The sequence below is a fragment of the Pecten maximus genome, chromosome 19 (genome assembly GCF_902652985.1).
Source record: "Pecten maximus chromosome 19, xPecMax1.1, whole genome shotgun sequence".
Classification (NCBI taxonomy): domain Eukaryota; kingdom Metazoa; phylum Mollusca; class Bivalvia; order Pectinida; family Pectinidae; genus Pecten; species Pecten maximus.
Genome location: NC_047033.1, coordinates 8,693,649 through 8,721,052, shown reverse-complemented (window position 1 = coordinate 8,721,052; position 27,404 = coordinate 8,693,649). Strand labels below are relative to the sequence as shown.

Genomic DNA, 27,404 nt, shown 5'->3' with positions numbered 1-27,404 from the left:
ACGATGACTACATCAACAGAGGTTATCAGTTTTATGGAGACTGTCAGTACAGGGGCAGATGGACTGGCAGACATTTTATTTCATGTTCACAATCCACTTATTAACTTAAAACGTAGATCAAAGTTTTAAAATGAAACATTTAGACACAATATAGCACGGGACGTGATGGTAGAAAAAGGATGTAACGAAAACATGGATTTCTTTAGCAAATACTGGGCATGTCAAGACTCTGACACAACGTGAAATACCGTAGAAAAAATAATGTTCTTTGATCACTAGTATTCTACGTCATTACTTAAAGTCACATGTTGTACTAAATTTACGTGAAAATATATCTTCAGTTTTAATGTTAACCACTCTAACGTTTATAAATGAATTTAAAAGATTTATAGCACTGTATTGTTTCCATTGGCATAATCCTAATAACGAGATAGTGTATTGACAATTTTGTCAGATTGTTTTCGTGTATAATTATCGTACCACGAATAATAACATACAAAAATTGCACTATGTCCGTAATATTCAAGGTAAAGACAGTTTCTTACGTATTTTCTATTACACATTGTATAGTTAAATCAATGAAAACGGACAACTTTAAAATGTGGAAATATCGTAGAACTTAATGCGTGTATGAAACAACATGTGTAACTTGTCTGTGGTTTAATTTTCCTTCCGAATGAAAATTAACATCTGCATTACCATGTATTTCCAAAAAGAAAATCGCGGTATTACATGTACACAAAACATATATATATATTTATATATATATTGCGCTGTTCTTTGTTCAACCTTCTATTTGACTCTCTATTCAAAGTATCTGTTCACCATATAAGAGGTTTTCTCATTAATTACAATAGGCCTTTGGCGATTTAATCATCGACCGAGGGGATCATTAACACAAACACGACGATATTGCTCGTTGTTAATCTGCTAAACTGCTATGTCTATATGTGATTGTTTGTAATTTACTTGTTTTGATAAAAGGTCCGATTGCCTAAAAAGTTCGACAATCTACTTGTACATTTGTATGTACTGTCGTTATTACTACATGCTCAATTGTTTATTTCTAGTAAGCACCAGCGATCATGTTTGTTAGGACCGAGTACCAATATTAGACCATACCGACGTTATTAATATTAATACATCTATGTGACCATTACAAAAGAATATCAGCCTCATGATAATAAGTCATTATCGCCATCATGTGGTTAAAGAAACATATTACGTATATTAACATGCGCAATGAATCTCCGTCATACGGTGGCTGATTAAGGACATACAAAGATTTTGTTTTCTATGTTAGGGCCCTACCTTAGTAACGTAGGGCCCTAACTTAGTAACTTAGGGCCCTAACATAGTAACCTAGGGCCCTAACATAGTAACCTAGGGCCCTAACTTAGTAACCTAGGGCCCTAACATAGTAACCTAGGGCCCTAACTTAGTAACCTAGGGCCCTAACATAGTTACCTAGGGCCCTAACATAGTAACCAAGGGCCCTAACATAGTAACCTAGGGCCCTAACATAGTAACCTAGGGCCCTAACATAGTAACCTAGGACCCTAACATAGTAACCTAGGACCCTAAAATAGCTAGCTTAGGGCCCTAGGTTACTATGTTAGGGCCCTAAGCTCGCTATGTTAGGGCCCTAGGTTACTAAGTAGGACCATACGATAGCTATGTTAGGGCCCTTATGTAGCTATGTTAGGGCCCTAGGTTACTAATTTAGGGCCCTAGCATAGAAAAAAAATGTGTATGTCCTTAATCAGCCATCGTACTATAAAGGCATGATTACAGTACAATATATACAGATCATTTTCATTCATCGTAGTTTCTTTTAAGAATTAATTACGGACGGTGAACATATCAGCTTTAACCTTAAGACGTGATGTGGGATTATTCCCAGTTTTCATCGAAGCAGCCTTTTTATTGAGCTCTGTACACTCATCCTCCAGTTGTATCCCCTGTTTCGGTAGACGCTTGCCCGTTGTCTGTGTACCCTCTGTTGAAGTGCTTGGCAATGCTACCATTCCTGTGGTATCATTTCTGTACATATCAGGTCGTATCTGGCCTTGACCCTGTAACCTCACACATGGTAAATTGAGCCAACAATGAAGAAACGGGAGGAATTCTAACATGGACCTGCGTATCTCTCTGTTTCTGTAGCTATAAATCAGCGGGTTCCAAACTACACTGATTTTGGCCAAGATGGTAGGGCAGACAGACAAGCCAGGTGAAATAGTTGATGCCCCACCAATCACAGCTGTCATGGACAAAAGGGCATACGGAGACCAGGAAACGATGAAAGCAACTGAAACCGAGAAAAAAACAATATCTGGGAAAAGGTTTGTAGACCTGTTTATTATCATCATGATTTGTCCAATGACTTTGACTTATACTGCAAATCTATACTTCCGGCCCTGCAAGCATTATACCTTCTTTTTGAACTATTTTAATACTAATCTATTATGATTTCATTATAACTCTCTGTTTCTCTGTCTCTCTGTCTCTCTGTCTCTCTCTGTCTCTCAGACAGACAGAGACAGACATATAGACAGAGAGAAAGAGAAAGAGAAGAGACAGAGAGAGGGGATGGACTATTGGTTTCAGAACTCAACTCACAATGTTATGAAATTATGAATAAATAATTTACAAGAAAAAATACAGAGTCAGACATATATTTCCACAAAGCAATAAGTTCCCCCCATTTTTTCCATCCCTTTTAAACTTTTCTTTATAAGTATTTCCTTTTGTATTCGCTATAACTCTTTGTATATTATGGTAGTCCTTAGTTGAGTTATCCAATGCACTTATATTTAAGGAGCTATGAAGACAACGCATTTTAAATTCAGTGTTTAATTATAATGAGTATTTCATTATCCATTTTATCATTCACATTCTGTGTAAGGAATCCAAAAAAGATAAGATTCTTTAATAAAATAAAAAGGAATAATGAGTGCATCTAAAAGATTTTCAAAACTAAGAAGAAGTTTCTGGACCTCTTGACATTCCCATAAAATATGGATAATGGTTTCAATCTCGGAATTGCAAAGTGTATACATGGGAGATAAATTTTTCGAGTTTTAAATAAGAATTAATTTGTTGTTAGAATATGGTGATTTATTCTGTACTGGAACGACTGAAATTTTGTGTTAGTAGTTATAGCAAAAGGAAGTTTAAATATCTGTTGGCAAGAGAAGTAACTAAAATCAAACACTCTATTCCATTACTTCTGACCTGATGGAATTACATTATTTTTAACAGGATGCTATAAAAATGTTTGGAACCTTTAGACTGTTAAAAAATTGTTCCATGTCAACAGGAATAAAGGGACATATCAATTTTAATTTAGGAAAATCTATATTGGAGTTGAAATATTTTACTGCAGAAAGAACACTGTGATATTGGAGAAAATTAGTCTGTATTTCTTCCTTTAATAGATATTGTAAAACATCTTGAGTACATTGTTTTCTTTCCGAACTATTTTGTTTACTGTCTGTTGTCAATGACACCAAGGTAGCGCCATCTGGTGTTTTCCGATTAACTTGGATGTTTCATTAAGGAGGACTTCTGTTCCAACCATGTGTATAAGGCGATTTGTTTCCATTGAAAACAATGTTATAGTGATCAAGTGTAATTATGAAGTTTGTTTTTGTTTTTGTTTTTAGTTTTCGTAGCTGCATCGAAGTGCATTTACATTGGGCTAAGTAATATGTATTTTCCCCAATGTTACTACTGTTCGATGCAACTACAGCAAATTAAAACAATCCTGCCTCACAGGATCAAAACAGCATGCGTTATGTATCGTGTTGCTTTTAAATAGTAGAAAAGCCTGCATTTAAAGATAGTAAACTCTGTATTTCAAATTTCCCACATTCGTCATGGATTCACAGATGACACGTACAGCACATGTATATTTAAAACTCAAGGTGCAGAGAGGCAGTTCAACATTTACACGTTGTAGAGAACGAGAACGAATCACTCTTTAACAAATATATAAAAATACACTAAACACTGAGTAGGACGAACAGTGGAACTTACACATACATTACTAAGGGAGATAACTCGCTATTATAATTTGCATCAATAATACCAATTTAAATAGAATTACTAAATATTACAATAAATACATAGAATCTTTAAGATATCAAAGATTTACAAATTCATTGACTTCAATTAAATTGTATCAATAATAACTTCTTTCGAAAAATTATAACATTACAGATATATTAATAAGAATTACAACTAAAGAAATAATCTACAATCTATCATACATATACATCATTGTGAAAAGTATGCTACATATAGTATTACATAACATTACCCGAATTCATATATAAAATAAATTAAATATCTGTGTAGCAAGTTTCTTACTTAAGTATTTACTACTTTTTGATCTTATATTAAGTTAAACTGGTATTCTGTTTGTATTTTGATTATACTTGTAAATATATAGATAGCAATTTTATCAAACTTAAAGAAAGTGTGTGGCACAGAGCCATCCTACACACAATACTTCCACCTGTGCACAGTTGTAGTAAATGTTTGTCCTGTCCGAAAAACTTTGATAAATTAAATATGTGTGTGGTCAGCTTGACCAACAGGAGTCTAAATGTCTTAACAACAACATTCCCGCAAAAACCTGACCAACAAACGAAATGAAAATACTGACCAATAAAACACAAGAAAATAAAAGGACATATACTCGTGACTTAAATCGTAAACTGTAACAAAAAATACATAAAGACATTATACAGAATACAAAACAACACCAGACCCTGTAACATGTAACGCCAATAAACGAACAAACACATACACAATACAATCTGGGCATATTATAACAGACATTTGAACACACATATAAAATGTAATATATACAATGATAAAATCTAATGAAATAAGATCCTGTTACAGTTGTATTTAACTTACGTATCATCCACAAGATCGTCTTCGCTACGTCTCGGTCCATTTTGGAGCCACGATCAGAGTCAGAAAGTGTCTGATTATGACCACTTCTTCTTACCTGTCAATATATTAAGAGTTATCCAGTTATGATAACACAAATGAATCACAGAAAACTTTTGCCGAATTTATATGGGGTATGCATAACACAAACGTATAACCATCATTCCAGAAAGTCCTTATTTATAAAACAACTGTTCTCCATAAAAGGTACTTCCTACATAGAAGAAAAATATCAAGGGATTACGAATATTATTTGAGAGAAATATTTACTCACTTCCTCCTTTAAATGTTAAAGAGTGATTTCAAATAATAATACATTGTGTACCTTGGTAATGAGTGCTATTATGAAATAAGCTACATGCACTGCCATTCAATGTCTACCTTGAGATTTAGTGGTATAATTAATCTTAATATGCACGTCAAATGTCAAAATATGCCCGTCAAATCTGTTTGACAGAAGTTTGATGGTTAATGTCGTCCGTCAGGCCAAAGCAAACTTTACAATTATTATAAGTTATTTCAGTTTGTTTATTTCAATGTTTGAATCTTGCCAGATATCTTCTTTATTTATCAATCGATCTCTTTGTTATCATAACATGATATTGTATTAACCTGAAATAAACGGCATTTCAATTTGACTCTTGTTGCTTAAGTTATTGTCTTATCGTCTATTTGATTATTTGAGTTTAATTTGTCATCTCCGCCAGTTTCAAACTAGCTTTGAAACATAAATGTTGCTATTATATGAAATTGTGAAGGACATTTTTGATTAGACAATATATTATTGATTTATATATTTGCAATCATCATGATACGATATCAGGTGCATTATATTTGGTATGGAGCGACCGTATATTAAATGGATATTGCGCTAGCATGCGTGAATGTTGCTAATATGGAAGTCAATTTGCTGTCAAGTGATAGACCAGAAAAATAGAAACATGATTTGATGGTCATACACGAACGATTCCTTTTTACAAAAATACGCATTAGTCCTACGATTGATGAAATGACCGTCTGCAACTACATGTATATTACAATAATAAAAATAAAAGTTAGATTGTCTTTGCACCATAGCAATGTTGAGATCAACGTTTTGAGAATCATAAATAGGAGCCATGCGGATGAAGGATTTGATTTCCTGCTGTTTTGATGACGTCATGTCCACAGAATTCCCCTTTTTTGATAATATTTACCGATGTAATCTTATGACATTTATACATTTTGGTATGAAATAAAGCTTCCAATGGGTTTGAATGGTAAAGTTTGAAAATAAGGGGAGCCTGAAGTTTGTTCCGAGTTCCGAATTCCGTTTAATTAAAACGGAACTCGGACACAGTTTCGAGTCCGTTTAACCAGTTCCGAGTTCCGTTTATTTTAAAAGGAACTCGGAACTGGGACCAAGTCCCGTAAAGTTTATGCAGAGTAGTTTGTTTTTCTTAAACGGAACTCGGAACTGGGACCAAAACCCGTAAAGTTAATACATTGCAGTTCCGTTTATGTTAAACGGAACTCGGAACTGGTTCCGAGTTCCGTTTACTTAAACAGAACTCGGAACCCGGAACTCGGAACCAACTTCAGGCTTCCGAAAAGAAGAGATGGAAAAAAGGGTTGCAAAGCTTCTTTTTTTGCAGAAACGAGTGATTCCATGGTCACAATAACACATATCTCATATTCAGACCTTGACAGAACTGCTCAGTGCTGCAACTTTATTAGATTTAATGATATATAATTTTGAGATGAAAACCAGTTCACAAGCGAATTTTTCGATGTTCTTGTGAAAAGCAGTTCACAAGTCTTATATTATATAAAGAAACTGAAAATATATATCTTTTTTTTTATGTGATCGAAACCATTGCAATAATCAAAATATGGTGATTGATATTCTTTATATAATGATTAATACTCCATATATTCATCAATTATGGGCCATTAGTGAGGTCAATATGGTGTTAAACCGAACTGGTAGAATCTAAAATATTGACCTTGGGTCCACCTAGCCATGTTTTAGCCAATGAGAACAAAAGAAATTCGGCCGATATCCGATAGTGTAACTTATGATGTGGATATTGTTATTTATAATTGTATTATAAAACAAGTGCTAATTGTAATAGGGAAACCATAACAGAAGTCCCCCAAACACCTCCAGTCATACCATTACGTTCATCATCCCTCATTATCCCTATATACCGAATTTCATTGAAATCAAACAATATTTAAATTTCGACCAATTAAAAGTTTCCGTATGGTTGCTATGGTAGCGAACCCCGTTCAGTTGATTTTGCAGTCCCCTAATACCCCTACATACCAAATTCCATCAAAATCTGACAATATGTAAACTTCGATCAATCAGAGGCCAGGAAATGGCGGCCATTTTGTTAAAATATGAAAGTGAGGTTACGAGAGTGACTGGAGTCCCATGATATTGCTTCATGCAAAATTTGATCAAAATCGGACAATATGCAAATTTGGACCAATTTTGCCAGGAAATGGCAGCCATTTTGTTAAAAAGTGAAAGTGATTTGCAGTCCCCTAATATCCCTACATACAAAATTTTATCAAAGTCAGACAATATCTAAATTTTGACCAATTAGAGGCCTGGAAATAGCCGCCATTTTTTCAATCTAGAAACGAAAATTACAGTAATGTTTTAAGTGTCATAAGACACCTTAATACCAAATTTCATGAAATTAAAGTTATAATGAAAATATAAGGGGAGCTGGCCTAGAACCCTGGGATCTCGGGAAAAAAAGTGTCTCAAAATAATTTTCACATGTTCATCTTTATTCCCACCAAATTTCATTTCAGAGCAACCGACGGTTATAGAGTTATAGCCTATTACATTTTAACCAATTATTGGCTCTGGTTGCCATATTGGATGTCAAATCGAACAATAAATAGTGAGGTGCACAACTTCAGATTGCCATCTATGTTCACTCGAAGTTTCATTTCAATCCGACTTACAGTGTTCGAGAAATGCGTTGGACAAAACTTGGCGGAAAAATAATGATAAGAAACGGAGTAAAAACTTAAATATGACTTACATTATAAATATGTTAATTTAAACTGCTTTCTCTGGAAAGTAATTGTCCCATAATTCTCACAAGATTGTAAACAAATGAAATTTGTCTGCAATCTTGTGAGAATTGCCGTTATCCTATAACTACCAAGAGATTGCAGACAGGTTGATATGACTCCATGGAAATCAGAAAAATTTAGTTGTTTTTATTAAAATCTTGGAAATATTCATAAAAATAGTACGGCAAAAATAATAACATCAAACGGTTTACAATTGATCTCAGTGATAATTTGTCTTTGTAGGGACCACAGAACCAAATAAAAAATGGATTGTTGGTTTTCCCCGTTTCGGCAAGGTAAATGCATCGGGGCCTACTGATTGGATATTCAGGCGAGAGAATTTTCTAAAATTGTATGTGCCCTGGGCAATACATGCACATGTACATGTATATATAAAATATATAGCAAAAAAATATAGTCTGTTTATGTCAGGGAGAGTTAGTTAAATGTGTAATTTCTTTTGATTCTGGGTGATTTTTTGGTGTCATTTCCAATACAAGATTGTGGCCCCCACATAAAAAAATCAAAAAAGTATCATTTTTAAATACTCTATTTACAGGCTTGAGAGATAACAGTTTTCAATATTATATAAATAGTGCCCTGGTCTGAGGGGAATATGGAGGATTGTTTCCCCGAGGGAACATTATCTTCCCTAGCCGATAGGCGAGGGAAGAAAATGTTCTCTAAGGGAAACAATCCTCCATATTCCCCTCAGACAAGGGCACTATTTATTTTATTATACCGAATAGATATCAATTTATCGATATCCTCAAATATTGAGGCAAACCTCTTGGACGTCTGCTCCATGTTTACAAGTTGTCGGTGTCACTGTTGGGTTTGTAAGAATTGTCTCCCTTCTCAATGTTCGGGATTTTCCGTAAGAATCAATCGTGCGTTTTCGGGCGGAGCGGGGAACATTGCAATATCCCACGGCAATGTTGACCGCTGTTTCTGACACTGCATATTGTTTCAGGTCATGTGATTAGGAATTGACCAATAATAAGGCGAGAATCGTACATAAGGTATAATAATAGGGTTTGTGGACCAGTGTTGAAAACTGAAAACCATTTTGTTCCGTGGTTCCAATACGTATGTCCACACACAAAATCATAGCTTTATTGACCAGATTAACATGACAAGCAAAAAGAAATGTATGCTCCTACACATATGGTTCCAAATATACGTATGTAATTTCATTGAAAATGAGACGCAGAGCTAGGGATCAGTCTGGGCACGATTGTCTAATCGCTTTCCTTCTTTTGGTGACCATGGTAAACAAATGACGTATCATATTTTAGAAAATAGTACCCTCTAAACTCATTAATTGGACACTATTATAAACTTTGACCAATAAATTGACTAATTGAAACTGATTTAATGTATGATAAGCTGTTGGTCATTAAAATGGAATGTGTGTGAAATGACCGTTCTCGCATGGTTACAAAACTTAACAGAAAACAACAACTGCATGCGAATCTCTACACATAGTCCCTCACACTTCTGTTTATCCGGGCATTTTTGTCGACACACAGACAAATTGCGTAACCTCCATAGAATTTTTGGCGGGGTATAATAATACTTAATTTTGATAGTGACAACATGATATCTTTCATATAATTATCAAATGTTTAAATATATGTCATTTACACATTTCAACCGATTCATTGCGTACTTGAAATGAGCATAAACATATAAAGCAAATAATTTCAACATTATTTATCAGTCTAGATGTTTTAGATATGACGTAAGATGTAAGAATATGAATGTGCTAAATTATCAAATTACTTAAAAACACCAATGATACCACAGGTTAAGTATTTGAAAGTATGAAAATATTTGGTAGTTGGCAATGAGTCATTATCATTTAACAGTGAGGTTTACATCCATAACTTACATACGGTGATCAAATGGTGTCCATACCTTATAAAAGATGTTTCCATAACAGAACAAAATTACTCCGACAGGGACCAGCAGGCACAATATTAGCATCGCTACACTGAAGGATGCATCGTTGAGGGTGTCACTGGTCCAGTTTACAGAACATGATATACTGACACCTTCCAAAACATATTCGCTCCATCCAACAAGAGGAGCAATGGCCCAAGCTAGCCCATACAGCAGGCAAACAATTATCATACTCACAGCGACACGTTGACTTATCATAGACTTCAAATGAGTTTTTACTATGACAATGTAGCGATCAAATGATATAGTAGCAAGGATAGTGATGATAGATAATCCTACGAACGTCATTATGAATCCGTAGTAAACACATCCTTTAGCACCAAAAACCCAGTGCTTTCCAAAACAAGAAATCGCTACCATTGGTAGTCCAAACAACGACATGATGAAATCCAACAGTGAAAGAGCCAAGATGAAATAGTTTGTTGGCGTTTTAAGCGATGTCTGTCGCCAAAAAACGTAAACGAAAAGACCATTAAGTCCGATTCCGACGATTGATGCTCCGGTCATTAGCACGCCAATAACAACGTACGCATATGTCGAGAGAAAAGGGGTCAAACCTGTTGAATTTTCCGATGATATGTTAAGGGACATAGTTTCTGTGATGACAGTGAACTACTAAATTGGTGTACAATGAAAGAAATATGGTGGGACAAATAGAAAGCCAAGGCACTATATAACACATAACCGACTGTTTCGTTCATTACACAGTGGCATTATCATATCCTTGGATGCAACACCGACGATTTGTTTCTATTTATTGAACACTCGGTTGTCCTCACATCTGTAGGCATTGTTCAGACAAGAATACATTATACACCAAAAGCTTATTATGCAAGACTGGCTTAGTAACCATATATTTGGCAATGTACAGAATATGTGTTAATTCGTTAAGAGTGACACGAGTAAGTATATTACGTTATAAACCCTGTTCAATGATCTTGTCAATGTAACATTGCTGGCATTGATATGAAAAAAATCAATCAAATTATCACTGACGATAATAACAGCAAAAGAGATACGTAGACACCTTTGTGGCAATAACCTGACCTTAACGCACTACCCGCATTCACTCTAATGGTGGCATTTGCATGAAGCACTGGACATGACTTTCATCCAGCATCATAACCGAGTCAATACAAATGTCTTCCAGGAAACCTACAATGACCATAAATGTCATATTTATATATATATTGCAATTTACAAAGTGTAATAATATATCTTTCAACCAAATACTCGTGACTTAATCCACTGTTTTCACATTTATTCCTAACGTAGTGAGAAAGCTCAATGCATATGCTTTCATTGTATTAAAAAACAGCCTGCGCCAGCTTCACAATATACCGCACATATTTAAATGTATTTAAGCATTTACACATATGGCGCCTACACCGTTTTTACACCGAAAATAATATCCATTGTCCTGTGTAACTCATATATTGCGTATATGTGAACACGCTAAGAAAATAAGTTCAATGAGAAAATAAGTCCCTGCCCAAAGTATTTGCTTCAAACACAAACACTGCTTCCACGGTAGGTACACTAAGAAACGTGAATGCGTTGCCGTTGGTCAAAGACTCGCTGGTAAATCTATATCATAGCTAGTAAATGTCAATGCGCTTTGACAACGGCGTGATTATATTACCGCGATGACAATTGTGTCACGCACAATGTGCCATATGACTGTTTTGGAATTAAATGTAAATCGGATTATAATATGTAATTCCTGCAAAAGACGGATAAAAGACTTGTACGTTGGCCCTACATGAAGGCTCTTTTACATACGTTTTGATTATTTTATAGCACGTAGACATGCAAAGGAATAATGTTTTTAGCATTCATTGATATGTGTGCTGCAAATGTTCAATTTTGGAGTAACATCAAATCGATCGCCATTTTAAAATACCCAGATAATATCGATGTTAAAAAGAATTATAATTGCAAATCCATGAAACTATGGAAGAAATTTGAAGACAAATATATATCATTGAGAGAGTAAAAGAATACGACCATGTGATTCAGAAGGGTGAGTGTCTTCTGCATCATAGACGACACTCGCCATGCCAATCTAGGTAAATCCGGGTCACGTCAAATGTCAATCAGAGCGTTGCTAGAACAACACGTGCCTATGACATTTGGTGGCAGACGACAGAAGGTTCATAACCTTAAAAGAGAAAGTTTTGAAAAAATATACTCATTTATACATATTTAAACTAACAAGATAGATTTGCAGTCTATGAGGGCATCATTCGCACCCAAATTATGACAATATTCCATACTTGTGAATGTATTCACCAACCGGTACTGCAACCTATATCAATAAACATGGCAACCATTGAATTGCCAGAGAGTGCGAAACTACAAAATTTATTTTCAAACGGAAAAAAGTGAATAAAAAACGCAGACATAAAAAAGACGAATCTATTTAAAAACTACCCAAACATGTTCAAGTTCCTTCAAAACAATTTTAAGGCAATGCTCGTTTGTTTAGCAGGAAAATCCATGTTCAACAAAAAAGGCAAAGCGATTCAAAAGTGTTAAAGAAGAAGAGGTGGAAGAAGTTACCGAATGAAATACAAACAATTCTATCAAAACAAAATATTGCAGCATTAACAAAATCAGCAACTGTTTTAACGTTAATTTTGTAGACTTAAAGGGGTATACTTTCCAGTCTTGAACAAAGAAGCGAATATGATCTTAAAAGATTCCTCATGGAGACGCAACGTTCAGAAAAGCTTTTACATATGTTTTTGTTCATTTTGAGGCAAAACCGAAATCAATTATAGAAGAAAGGAATGTGCCACAGCGTTTATGCCATAGGCATTAATTTGATTAGAGTAAGTGCCGTTTTTTAACAGACAAATTAACAGCTTTAAAAAAAACATATGTATTGTCTGGCCAGGGACAAATAATGTCATGAGACGGGTTGTTAAAGAAAAGACGCGTTCGGGAAATCAAAACGTGTAAAGCATAAATAATATTATTTAGGAATCATGTTTGATTAAAGTTGTCTCCTACACTTTAAATTTCATAACAACCTGAACGGAATTCAATCACCAGTTTAAAACTAATTCTTTGGAATTGCGCACAGGTAATTCCGGTGAAAAAAACGTCCACAAAACATGTTCAACAGAGATGCACTAAGTAAAGTTGAGATAAGAAAAGCACACACCAGTAAAATATTAATTGTGCCTTTCAAGAGTAAGAGACATGCCAAGTGCTTGCTAGTGAAAATATTATATAAGAGTTAAGCTTAATAGACTAGTATATGGGTTTATCTTCACACAGAGAGATATCTCACCCTCAGTGTAAGAGTTTGATGGGTCAGCATAACACTACCAAGAGTTAGTCAGTCAAACTCTTACACGAGTGTTGCGATTATAAGATTATTACATGTTGTTTTTTTTTGTGGAAAGCGATATTCCAATTCCAGTTTTAAAGTTTCGATGGTCAGCATGACGCTTGTCAAGGGCTAGTCAATCAAACACGATGGGTTGAGATTAATACACTATAAATGGGTATTTTCCGTGTAGAGATTTTTAACCCAAATGAGTTTCGCTGGTCAACACGAGGCTTACCTAGTGCTAGGTAGTCAAGCTCCTTCACGAGGGACTACAGTAATAGAATCTTAAAGGGATGTTTTCCGTGGAGAGATATCTCAAACCTCGTGTCAGAGTTTCGCTGAACCGCATGGGGCTTTCCAAACATGTACATAAGGGTTGTGATTAATAGAATCTTTCATCGATACTTTCTGTGATATCTCAACCCGAGTGTAAAAAAATGGCTGGTCTTCAGAAACAGCAGTTTCCTGTGAAACGTGATATCTCATCATCAATGCTAACTGAAACGTGCCTTGAAACTGATGACGTTATCAATGTGTGGCATTATCCGAAAGAACTATATTAGAATATTATGGAGAGTTTCATTTATCATTTGATCATATCATTACTTGATGGAACATATTTAACTTCATGCCTTTAAGATGATTCAGTGTAAGTAAGTAAGTTAATGGCTTACCGCCTACATGGTTTATTGACTTTGTCTGCATAATCTTTGTGACATTTATGAGAACTGCATGTAATACATGAGTGACACTAGCCACCTATTGACAGGTAACCCTGCCATTCAGTTAAAGCATTACACATGTTAAAGGTAGATCACACAAAACATATGGCATTATCGCATTTACCTTTCCAATATGGACGTGCATCAGCCTTTAATAGCACAAAGTCTACTCGTGTGCTATTAGATACTGAATCCACCGCGACATGTAAGTTGCATTGTTGAAGGAATTAAGGACGACACGTAAACGATTGGAAATTCTAAAAAGTTACGCTTCCGATACATTTTTATGGCGAGCTGTTAAGGTCGGGATAATCGGTTAATGTAGAGGAACTACACACACTATTAAGTATTCTGCTCATATCGACAGTATTTATGTTATAGCATCACTGCTGAGTCCTAGAAGGATGGAACAGCTGTGCGATTCAGTTTAATCAATTTGGGGTCTATTCTATCAGGATAAAGTTGCTTATATCCTGTGTGTCTTTTGTACAATCTTACATATAGGTAGCTGTTGAGATACTCTTATTGCATATTAAGATTTAAGCAGAAAACGATAACTATTTTAAATATGAATTGGGATGAGATAAAACATATGAATTGTAATGAGATTCAAACAGTAATAATGCACCAAATATAGTTTGTCACTAAGACAACGCCGACGTATGACAATATCGCGGCGTGTTTTGGGGGTCATATTGAAAACGGGCATGATTCCTTTCAAAAATAGACGTTAGTACAATTTTGTCAGATAAACATTTAATCTGAGGATAATCCGTAATCTTCGTGGGATCTTATAAGATGGATATTTAATGAAGTCGGGCTTGGTGTCGATACCAAAGCACTATGTCATCTTGAACGGATCTTCTCTATCCTCGAATCTCATGAATCATGCCTGAAGCTTTTGTTTGATCAGTAGTGATTGATTTTCGATTATATTAATGTCTGGGTTATTTGCGGGCTAGCTCATGAAAGGAATTTTCCTCTTTTGTTATTGTCAAATGTATCTGGTCATTATCTTGCTGGAATGAAAATGCCGTTAGGAAAATTGTCAGCCATAACAGACTACAAGTTCTGGTTATCATTTGATGATTATCAATAAAATTGTTCTTCACCAATGTTTTTTTCTCATTTTAAGATTTTCCCCTCTGCACCATGACCACCATTTCCTCTCGATTTATCTAGTTATCTGAATGGTCCATTCTATTCGACCGTAACTGGGATTAATTATTTTCTGACTTATGCCACTTTGTCTGATGTTTCTAACAGAGCCTCGTTGCAAAATACGCCACAGTACTAGTATGTGAAAAGTTTCTATTTTTCTCCCTTTAAGCCCTTCCTTTCTAGTGAACTCTAAGTATAAGAGCAGACGGCAACAACTTCATGTGGTCTTTCACGTCACGTGACTTTGAAAGAATGGAATGGCGATAAAGAAATCCAAAAGCCCATTAAAAGCCTAATGATACTATTTTTTGATCGAGACAGTGTAAGCCATGACTTAACAGAGATGACATGCCGATGTAATCATATTTCTTCTCTAATATGACATTTTACAGTTTCTAATGTTTTATCGGATGTTGACACGCTACTGCTGTTAGTTCCATTGTCATTGGTTAATATTCTAACATGTGTTGTTTCATTGGCTAGTTTTGTGTAGTATTAGGCTAGGAGGATACAAGTTCTGTGCAAGAACTTTGCGTCGAAGGGCACCGAGGTATTAATTCATGTGCTTTGAGATAATTTGTCAGTTTTAAAAGTCATTTGTAGGTGGGTTCATTTCCTTTTTCTCTGTGTTCCTGTAGGCAAGAGTATGACTATGACTTTGAAGTCGTAACGGAAGGTTTTCAAGGATGCCAGGGTGGGTGAAGGATATATCAGGTATGATAATAGGTTATATCGTTTTATATTTTTAAACGGAGCTCTTGTGAGGTTGCATGGTATATTTGTATGTTCTTTACCTTCGCCTGTTTTGTTTTTAATATACGTTATTTAATAGATGTTATTTGCAGTATATGCCATGTTTGTGAATCGTACCTGAGTAACTTATACACACTGTACTGTACAGAAATAAACATTAAGGGACGGAAACGCAAGTATTCCTTTGAACCTGGGTTGCTCATGGTTGTTGGCGGACATTGCAAATCGAACCGTTTCACATCAATTCTTATTGCATCATGCTGTATAGATATACAATGTATCAGACTTGGACACGCCCATACGTCTACTTCGAGTTACCGTCGTATACTTAATTTCGGGTGATACCTATTTCATGCGTTGATACTTTAGCAATAAGTATTACAACATAATACCGTATTAAATAGTTTAGGAAAGAATCAAACGTTTCGCAGCCCCGGGAAATATCAAATTCTTAAGTAAACTTCTCCGTGTGCTGGTATAACAAAGACGTGTAGCATCTTAAACCAATTTGAATAGTAACTTAACGGTATACATAACATTTTTTCATGGACCATTTATCATCCAACATAAAGGAACTCGATCATAGTATATATATTGGCGACATTGATGTGATTCAGAATGTTCTTACCATGAATTCATTAATATTTTTCATTAGGTATTTGTAAATTTTTGAAGTTAAATATTTGTATAGCTAAATATTTCTAACACTCATGGCCAACTATCTTTACAACATTTACAAATTGTATTGAAAATAGTAAATAATTTTCAGGTGAAAAGGAATTTAATTTTTTTTTTAAAAGGACTACGAAAACAGGCCACGCATGGATATGCTTATGTATGACATATTGTATGAGTCAAATACTTTAACAAAATTCCCCTAAAACGTCCAATTAACAACCACAAAAAGTTGTTGATAATGAAGGTGAACTACATATGGATCATACCTTAATAACATAATTATAACCATCTTTTGAGATCAATAACTGGATTTATTAATCCAAGTAGACATTGCATTATCCAAGGACGTATACGTAGTCAGCTGGGATGTTCGCCGCATCATTTCCGTCCATGTGCCTATATTAACTATGAACTACTGACAAAACTTCAATAAGCCGTTTTGTATGAAGTAAAAGTGTAACAAAGCCCCACCTACATGTAACAAGGTGTTATGGTATATCCTATATCATATCTATTGTATCATTGAACCTTTATCTACTGATAAGGATAGAGGCCAATATAATTCTTATCTTACTAGGACTACTGAAAAATGGCGTCCATAACCAAATGGATTGGTCTTTTTGTCCTCATTGGTGAGCATACAGTACATATAATATATACGTGCACATTACTGATGGTGCTATATTAAGAGCGTAAGATGAATAACAGGTAAATAGATGTATAAATCTATGTCAAAGATTGTCGATGGAAAAAGGACATGGTTTATGTGTTAAATAGAGGTATGAAACCGAAAATGCATGCGAAGGACAATCCATTCATAATTCGTGTCATGTGCTAATATTAACAACAAAGGTTGGATACTGATTCTATTAATCCTCACGTTGTATCTTTAAATGACAAATTAAACTATTAATTACCAATGCTGAATGGATTTATAAAATGACATGTAATTTCCTTTTACTAAAACCTATCCTCTATCCATATTGTTCACCCTCTCTCCAAACATGCAAACCCTTAGGCGAGAGGATGTCTTTGTGCACTTGTGGACGATTAAATCCTCACTGTTCATTAAGCTTCTACGTGGGCACCTTATCACTCTTACTCATATTAAAATCGTATATACTGCTGACCATATGGCTACACCGTAGATATGTGATCTTAGAATATGCCACCTTGTTTAGGATTTACTTTTACTTTTTTTTCTTTGTAATATGGTTATTTCCGAACTACCTATCGGGCATTCTAGCTGTATTGGGAATATTAAAGTTAACTAAGAATGTTAAAACAGCGAACTGTTATCAGATGCTGAAATGCAGTCGATATTTGGGAAACATGAGAATTTATTCGAATTGAATTCATATCTCCTGTATATCAATTCATTTTTTTTCTTTTTTTACATCTTGCATTTATTTTGTTTTTCTATAATTAGGAATGAAACGGACGTTTCAGTTTACAGTTTTCAAATACACTTGTAATACGTTTAAATAATACACAAGCATATACATTGCATTCATGAACAACTAATATATAGTTTGACGTTTAATTGTATGCATTACACAGCATTGTTTGAACACAAATTTTGTTACATTGTTTGCATGTTTTGTTGTTGTCTTTTTGTTTGTTTGTTTGTTTTTGGGGGTGGGGGGATACTGGGGGTCGACGAGATGCTGCGTTATCGGTCATGACGCGGCCATGAAATGTAACAACATAAATCGAAACAAATATGGTTACTTAGCAATAAGAAAAAAATTATCATTTTGAAAAGTGGCCTTTGCTAAGCAACCATGCTGATTGTTTTACTGCCAATGTCGAGTTATTATTGGGCAATCATTGCTATTTTACAACAGAGAGATAATTAAGTCAATTATCACATGTATCATACGGCAAATTTTGATAGATGAAATGAGGATGCAGACAGATGTATTGTATGTATTCACATACAATACATAAAAGTTATTGAATGATTACCTGTTTAATATAACATATATTTCACGAGTATCACAGAATACCAATATTTTAATATCTAAATATACTGCCATTCGAGTAAGACATAACTGAGATGGAAGACCTATGATGGATAACGTTCTATCACAAAAACAAATCACGGGTTCTTTGTGTCCATCATATACTTACTATTGAAATATTAACCTTCCCAAATTTTACATAGCAGTAAATAAGCACCAAATCACTACATATATCCCATAGTTAACCTATTGTTCGGGCTTCATAAACAATGGAACAACATGTTTATGCATATAAGTAATATCCGATTATATTATCACGATAAGTTTTTGCTAATGTTGACAACATACGCTAAAGAAAAAAAAATAATATAAAAGCCCGATTTTCCATGTTCAGAAGCTAATTTATCAGGAACAAAATGGAAATGGAGAAAAGATGGAGTTCCCGGTAAGCACAGCTCACTACTGGCAAAGTCGATCTTTCAATTCGCAGTTAATGAGTTTCGGGTGATAACATGGCACGTCAAAGGTGTAAAGTGGTTATTTATTTCGCAAGGTACTGAGTTCTGCCCACTATCCAGGTATAGGATTCATATCGCGGCGCTTCCATCCGGGTCGACAAGACTGGGTATACTAGGAGGATATAACTTGTTACGAAATTGTTGTAAAATGAATAAAGAATATATCATATTTATGCAGTCATTGCAGTAGTAATTTAAGTCTGAAAGAATAAGTTTAAGGAAACGACATTCTACGATTATCTGTTGTTATGTCCAGTATAATATTTCGTATTGTGTATACATACATTATCATGATATATATATATATATATTTATTTATCCTGCAACTGCCACCGCAATGTCGGAATACACCCACCATATATAGTTTTGTTGTATACAACAATGACGGAAAAAAGTTGTATTTTGGAATCTAAGCACGTGCGTCAATTCGACTGACCTACATTTTTTACTTCCAAGTGCAACAACATTTAAAAACGTATTTGGATCATTATTGATACCGTTTCACTTCAAAATGATTATTTCTGATGACTGTTGCAGGATAAATAAAATACATGGTCAGTGTCTTAAAATACAATGTACAATCTTTATTTTTTGCTCGCCAAGGCTCGCCACTTTTTTCTCTCATCCCTACCGGTATCATACTGGTCTGTCCAGGTAAATACACCCATGCTTGCTGTGTGTGTATTACCTCGCTTCCGGTGTAGGATAGCCACGCGCGCGCAATGATACAAAAGTAGGTCGCCGAACCGAAAGTAGATCTATCTATAGATTTGTAAACACATCGTCTGCTTCATGTGTTAGGCCAGATCTAATAATTTATTTTATTTATGATATAAATTATGTAAAAAAACACGTTCTTTTATTGTTTTTTATTAATAAAACATGGAACTATATTTTCACGCGAAAGGACACACTAGCTTGGCCGACATCCAAGTGATTTGGCTTCGCTTGCAATGACAGGGCTGCTGAAACAACGTTATAGACTGTGGAAATGAATGGTTTCCTTCGTTTTTAGAACAGCAAACACAGTTTGCATATATGGGGTATGGTAAATCGATTGGCGCTGTTCTTTTTTTATTATATGCAGTAGAAAAAAAGTTTGGATTGAGAAAAAATGGCGTCTATCTGAGAAAGCTATCGACAGATAGTGCCTATTTTGCATATTTTAGGTTGGGGAATGAGAGAAAAATACTCAATCATATGTGGTTCATGTAGGATAGGGATATTTCAACCTCTGGGTCACAAAATGTGGTAAAACCCTCGGCGGAGCCTCGGGTTTTACCACATTTTGTGACCCCTCGGGTGGAATATCCCTATCCTACATGACCACATATGATAGAGTCTTATAGTCTTTCTTTACCCTCGCCAAAATACAGCTTATATTTTAAGACACTGACCATGTATTCTCTATATATACATATACATTAATCTTCGTATGAAATACGGTATACAGTTAAATAACAGTGACTTAAACTCTGATAACTAATTTACATACTCAATTAACGCTTACTTCGAGGTAAAACTTCACTTTTGACAGTAAAATATCTATATAAGATAGATTCGGGCTATCTCGATACTCGTGATATAACGATGCTATTTTATGACCCCGACTTACTTCGAGATATCTAAGTTGACTGTATTTTTATTAAATGTGAGTTTGCCAGATGTACGTTGGAGTGTGATTTATTGAAAAAAAATCCCAGAGCATATTCATTTGGAATATTTCAGGTTGTGCAGACGCTTGTCTGGATGGTTGGATAAAACATGGTGATGAATGCTTCCTGTTCAGTCATAACCAGATCACGTGGACGGAAGCCATGGTAAAATATAAATCTTCTCGTCATTTTGCATGTACATAATGGTTTGATTCTGCTGGAGTCCAACTACTAATTTGATATAATGTGGCGTAAACCTAAAATAAGTTGGTGTCATGCGACACTTTCCGGATCATTAAAACCCTTGTAAAGCCATCGTTAGCCTGTACAAATGCGATTACACAAAAGACAAAAAGACATTTTGGATTGATATAGGTTATTTTGTTTAGTTTATGAATTCATAAATCTAATAAAAGAGTCGGGGGCAAGTTCGTTAACCATTTTTACATGCAATACCCGAAAATAAAAAAAAATTACAACCGTGTTTCAATGATGCAGAAATTAAATTGTACTTTTAAGACTACTTACATATGTACGACCATAACATATTCAACCTTTTAGTATTTTGAACATTTAAATGTTGAACTGGAAGAATTTAACATGAGACATCACATGATGCACACTGACATCAGCTTCAGCAAGAAAAAATGAAGCTAAATACCCCGGAAATCGAACTACTCTGTAGAGTCTTTAGATGGCCACAGTACACTGTAAACACCTTGGCCTATTTCCTTCTTGTTTTTTGTTTGTTTTTTTTTTGCACTGGAAAATGTGCCTTGGACAATTTTTAAACATGTCTTGAAATATAGTAAATAAACCTCACTCTTTCTTACGAAATTTTATCAACATTCTCTACCGTAAAGCACCAGTCTAATTTATTCTTAAACCGCCCGTGCAAGTCGTTTACCAGGGACCATTTTCATTAATATATCTTAACTCACGGAAACTTTCCATAGGAAAGCATTATTTAGATTCAAAGCAAAAAATTTAATATAGGAACATTCCTTAAAATCTGTGATGCTTTCCTATGGATTTTTTTTTGTTTATGTTCAGGAACATTGATAAAACTGGGAACAGTTTGATACATACTCCCACCACTTTCTGTCACGCTGATAATGTGTCATTAAATATAGTAGAAATTCCATATAACTGAATATTAAAGTTACCGTGCTGAAAGCTATTTGCTAAATAATGATTCTAATCGCAATTACAACATACAGGTCACTTAGCTATTTGGCCGAGCATACAGCAATTAATCTTCTATCTCATTTGTTAGGCATTACGATTTACGTAAGCCAAAATACAGCATTTACAGTTGCGATATTTAAAGCAAAATGTGCTGTAAAATGGCCAAGTCATGAAATCTAAATCTTCTATTGTAATTCTACGCTCAACACTACTGACACCATTTGATAAAATGACAAAACATGGGGGCCCGTTGTCATAGTAACCACAGTTCTGATATCATAACATAGCAGAATATTGTCGTAGGTCATACGAAACAGACGTCTAATCGATTTTTACGACAACAATACCAGCATGATGAGATATTTGATACAGTTTTCGTTAACGAAATACAACTTTTACATTTCTTGAATAATAATGAACTGTCATATTCTTTCTTATTACAAACGTATATTATAAGAGATACACTCGTCTATTAAGACCATATGTTGTCATTTAATATCACCGAATTGGATTAATGTTATAAAAAATGATCGCCAGGTTTCTGTGAGCAACGTGCAATATGGCATCATAGATCACTCGACATTTCGTTTTCATATTAAAATGAAAGTATTCTTGACGGAAATATCAGTTTCATCGGATATGTTGAAAATATAGATTAAAATGAATGTGCATATGTTTCGCTCATGTGCAGTAGTGGAAATATTGATAAGAAGCCGTGAAAACATACGGCAATTTCGTCCCTCCATGTAGACATTTTATAATGTATCATGTTGTCATGTGTTATATACATGTAATATAAGGGACATTTGCTTCTTATCCCTATTCAATACGATCAAAGCCTCTGACGACAGGATTTCTCGGGGTAAAACTTTTGGAAAAAAGTAAAAATTAGCTTAACGGATAGTCTGATACTCCATGGGGAGAGAAGGATGAAGACAAAATTAGGGAAAAAAAACAGAAAATCAATTTTTAAAAAGATTTTTGACGATGTTTATCTCAATGTTCATTGGGTTCGTGAAAAAAAAGTTTTTTTTTATGAACGGATTATAATCCTTTCTGTATGAAGCGGAGGTTGATTTTAAAATAGGAAAATAAAATCTTTAAATTGAAAATGTTGCGCTGGACTCTTGTTTTGTTCAGAACCAAGCATATTTTAACCACACTCTTTTCCCTTTTGTTTTGATTTATAGAGAACGCAACACTGGCGATTGAAATCGTCGTTTTATTCGCAACACGCCATGAAAACACATTCTATGTGATGAATTCAAAAACAAATTCACGTACATGTATTTTGTCTTCCCGTGATTCTTTTAATCAAATTGATACACATGTACGTAGTCACGGAGGGTGACATGTCAGAAGGATCGTTAGTTCGAGTCCCTGCACAGGCGTTATAATGTATCCTTGAACAAGATACCTTACTTTGTTGTGGTTTAATCGACTCAGCTGTAAAAGAGTACGTGAACGGGCAGTGTGTACAATGTACGTGTTTTTGTAACAAAAATAGCAACTCCGCCCCTATGCTCCTTAGGGAGTTGAGAAAGACATTGACTGATTGCTAAAGGTCCTTTCTACCACAATACCCTGTGTTATTCAACTCTCAGACCATCAGTTAATCATTACAGCTGTTGATTAACAATCTGTTTATACCACACGTGGTATAAACTCTGTACGCATTTCGATTGGCTAACATCGTTGATACGATTTTCTCGCTGTATCGAACTTTTTACTTGGTCCTGAAATTTCTCACTATATATTTACATTTACACTGCAGCCCCACTATATAACTTTACCAAGCCCTCTTGGAAGTTATGAGTACATAACTTCCAAATCTTTATTATGACGCTATTAATATAGTGACGTCATAATTGTTACGTCGGCGATAACGAAAGATGGCTGTTGAACAGTCTGTTCCGTCTGTGACGATAATAATTTGTTCATCCATCGTCGGAGCAAAATTCCTGGATATAGTCTTTAAAAATCATTGTCAAATGTAAATATAAGCATTGGACTGCTTTAAGTTGGACGTTATGGGCTGATGAATGCCAACTGGACAAAGGCAAATTCAACATGAAGCGCTAGCGCGCTTCATTAAATTTGCCTTTGTCCAGTTGGCATTCATCAGCCCATAACTTCCAACTGAAAGCAGTTCAATGCTTAAAGAGGCTTGCCCGCAGAGAGATCAGAAAAAATGGCTAATAGAAAAAGATTTTTTACACATGACAGATTGTTGGAATTGTTGAGTTTTTCATTTTATTTTCCTCATAAAACGCTGAAAAGTGATATTAAAACCTGATTTTTAAATATTATTTATTTAATCGCAACCCGCAAAAGTCTAATTTTGCCGTTATATTCCATACATTTCCCTCTCAGGTTGAGTTTTAAAACGTCTTTTAAATACATATTCTGTAATTGTTTTCAAGAAATAAAGCCGGAAAGCCTCCAATTTTGTCACATAGAAACGTGTACTGAAGTTTATTTAGTGATCGGAGATGTGCCGTTTACCGGTCCGTCTGCGGGTAAGCCTCTTTAAATAACGTTACTAACGAACCTATGTATGATTCGAATTTTTACAAATCAAAATTTTCTATATATCAAACATTTTTCATGGACTGTAGCTATGATATTTGTGGGTAATTGACATCTCATGATTCGAACGAATATACAATGTATGTACCTGTACTGAAAACTGGACAGGTGTTTGTCGTGACCCCCACGGCAAAATGTCACACCTCCCACGCAAACGCTCTGACTCACAATGGGGATTATGATAGCGAGTGTTGCCCAGCCTAGAAGTGATTCTAACTGTGTGTTTTGGTGATTTTGTAATAAAACTAGTATACCCTGGGTATCTTTGCAATAGTCCAGATTTGACGCGAGGTACTGGTAATCGACCGCCGTTCTGTACAGACACTCATCATATATTTGTATGATACACATGTACATAACAGCGTCCGAGTACCCCGTAAGTAGCAAAGCGTTATGCGGTGTGTCTTTAGTGTTACCCATGTCCGTCTACTCCATCATACCACATTCCACATCAGTGACGTGCATTTAAAACTCCCTGACGCTCTTTGGTCATATTTGCATCATACATATGTTTTTTCATGACGCCAAACTCCAACCCTGATCATATTTTGGTAGTCTTAGTCAGGAGACACATTCTTGCACAACGCCGGGGCCTGGATTCATTTCTTACACCACTATTATGGTTACACTTCGAAAATAAACATTACCCCAAATTTCCTTTGTCCAATTACATTTGATTATGAGTGCAGGATTTACATCATTTCATAATTTGATACCTTCATAGATGTCAGATTAACAAAAGCAATGACTACTCATTCTACATAATAAAAGCACATATTGTATTATGTGAGATGAAAAATTGGCTCTCTTGTATCTCGTTTTTCGTACTGGACATACATGGATATTAACCATGTGATATTGTATGCATTCTTAGACCGTGTGCTGTATGATATAGAACATGTATTACATATATTTTGTATGACAGCTGTTGAGCGCATCCGCCTTAGTAGATATATTGTATACATAAGCAACTCTCGTATGTGCTTTACACAAGGGAAAAAACAATTGAACTGTACAATCTTTTCTCCACTCTCTATATCGTTATACCTGGTCAATTCAGTACGTGATCCTCATGAGCTTGCTGCGTTTTCCTGAAAGTTAAATGTCAACAGCAAGACCATGGTTAACCATGATACATATGAACAATTTATCAATTTCGTCTGTTCTATTGCACCAGAGAAGTGATTTACAGAAAATATCCCTGGATTTGACATTTACATGAAACTTGACACTGCGCATTATATTCTTTATTGGGAAATGGTCAGGTTTTTGTTTTAGAAAATATGATAAATATTTGTTGTAAACGAGCATTTCATCTTCAAAATGACAAACTTATGTTATTTATGTACAGTGTATATCAAGCTTTCAATATAAAAATAATATAAATTGTGTTGCCTTGGCGACGAGCGTAGCTGTCTGGCTTCTGTTCCACGACTGTGCATACATGTACGATAAGCAGGACAATGTTAAAAAGTAACCCACTTTGCGATCGGATGACAATTATTTTAAAATGGTTAAGCTACATGTAAATATTAGGATCAAATTGATTGCGGATATTGCTGCTTGCATCGACGAATGAAGGAAAGTAAATATCGTGCAATTGGTACATTCAGGTTAAAGTTCTAAACCGGATACCTTTGGGACCACAAAATAAAGCCGGTTTGTAGAGAGTTCCGGATTGTAGAGATTCTACTTGATATCATTGTTGAATGCAAAAAAATAATACTAATAAAAAGATATATTACAAAGAAGATGTAATTGTGCATTATTCATGTATATACAAACTTTGAATTGAATAACATAATTTAATTCAACACTTGCAATATGACACTATTGTAAGGAAAATTGGTTTTCTGTTGGAGTTATCTCCCTTTTACATACAATTGTTAAGCGCTGTTTTATCTCATTGATTATCGGATGATTACTAATTAATGGTTGGATTGTATAGATTGAAAATGATTCCTAAATATACCTTGATTGATAAGAAAGATAATATACCATGTAAATGTGTTTGTATATATAGATGATACAAGGTTTTAGAGCGAAATGTGCAATATGCAAATGAATGGCACCACTGGCTCGCCGAATAGCCTGGCACATAAATAGCCAGCTACGATCTGTGTTCGGGGGAGAATATGCCGCTAAAAAGTGGGCGTGATTCTGACTGAAACTGACAAGTTTCAAACCCCGGTAGCTACGAAGGCTGAGTAAGTCTCTCATGTAGCGATTGGTGGTTGCTGAATAAGTGCCCATTAGTCGTGAGGTAGATGCACAAGGTTACAGTGCCGGGAGCACTTGTATTGCTGTGGGAAGCTGGTGCGCAAGTTTAACCACTACCAGGTTCCAGTGTCGGGAGCAATTGTATGGTTGGTGCGCTGAAGGAAGCTGGTGCCGGGAGCAAATGCATTGCTGTTGCGCAGGGCTGGATAAGCCAGTGCGCAAGGTAGACACTGGGAGCACTTGCATTACTACTGCGCTTCATAAGCTGGTGCGCAGGTAGCCGGTGCGCTGTGCAAGTGCCGGGAGCACTTGTAATAGGCGTGAATGATCTGGCATTGCCGGTTCCCGAGGTAGCCGGCGTGCTTGATTGGTCATTGCCGGCGCGCACGACAGCAACGGCTCGTACCAGTGCACGGCGAGAGCACGTGCATTAGGCGTTTGCGAGCGTCAGTGCCTACTATAGTTTTATTTGTATTGTAGTTTTAGAGGTTCCGTGGCAAGCAGCACGGCCGTTTTATCTGTTCTTATATGTCACCTATAGATTAATCATGTGTAAATATTACTTATTCCATACCGACTGAGATTGAACTAGTCAAGTGCGCTTAAGGCAC

General features: G+C 35.3%; 2 protein-coding genes across 3 annotated transcripts in view; one reads left to right on the top strand and one right to left on the bottom strand.

The window, feature by feature from the left end:
• Positions 1-1,725: 1,725 nt before the first annotated feature.
• On the bottom strand, positions 1,726-10,681 carry LOC117317301 (opsin-3-like). Its single transcript, XM_033872085.1, has 3 exons — positions 9,961-10,681; positions 4,927-5,020; positions 1,726-2,308 (listed from the first exon to the last, which is right to left on the bottom strand). Exons 1-3 carry the CDS (start codon positions 10,594-10,596, stop codon positions 1,842-1,844), a joined length of 1,197 nt encoding a protein of 398 aa, XP_033727976.1. The 5' UTR covers positions 10,597-10,681; the 3' UTR covers positions 1,726-1,841.
• A 5,197-nt stretch (positions 10,682-15,878) lies between these two features.
• The window catches only part of LOC117318134 (perlucin-like protein), a 30,394-nt gene continuing 18,868 nt past the window's right edge, over positions 15,879-27,404 (top strand). Inside the window, exons 1-2 of one of the 2 annotated variants that reach the window (XM_033873145.1) lie at positions 15,879-15,942; positions 20,870-20,961. In XM_033873145.1, coding sequence (XP_033729036.1) covers positions 15,915-15,942; positions 20,870-20,961 — 120 coding nt within the window. In that variant the 5' untranslated portion in view covers positions 15,879-15,914. Of the gene's footprint in view, positions 15,943-17,180; positions 17,292-20,869; positions 20,962-27,404 lie in introns of those variants that run through there. The other variant, XM_033873144.1, reaches the window with a different exon arrangement.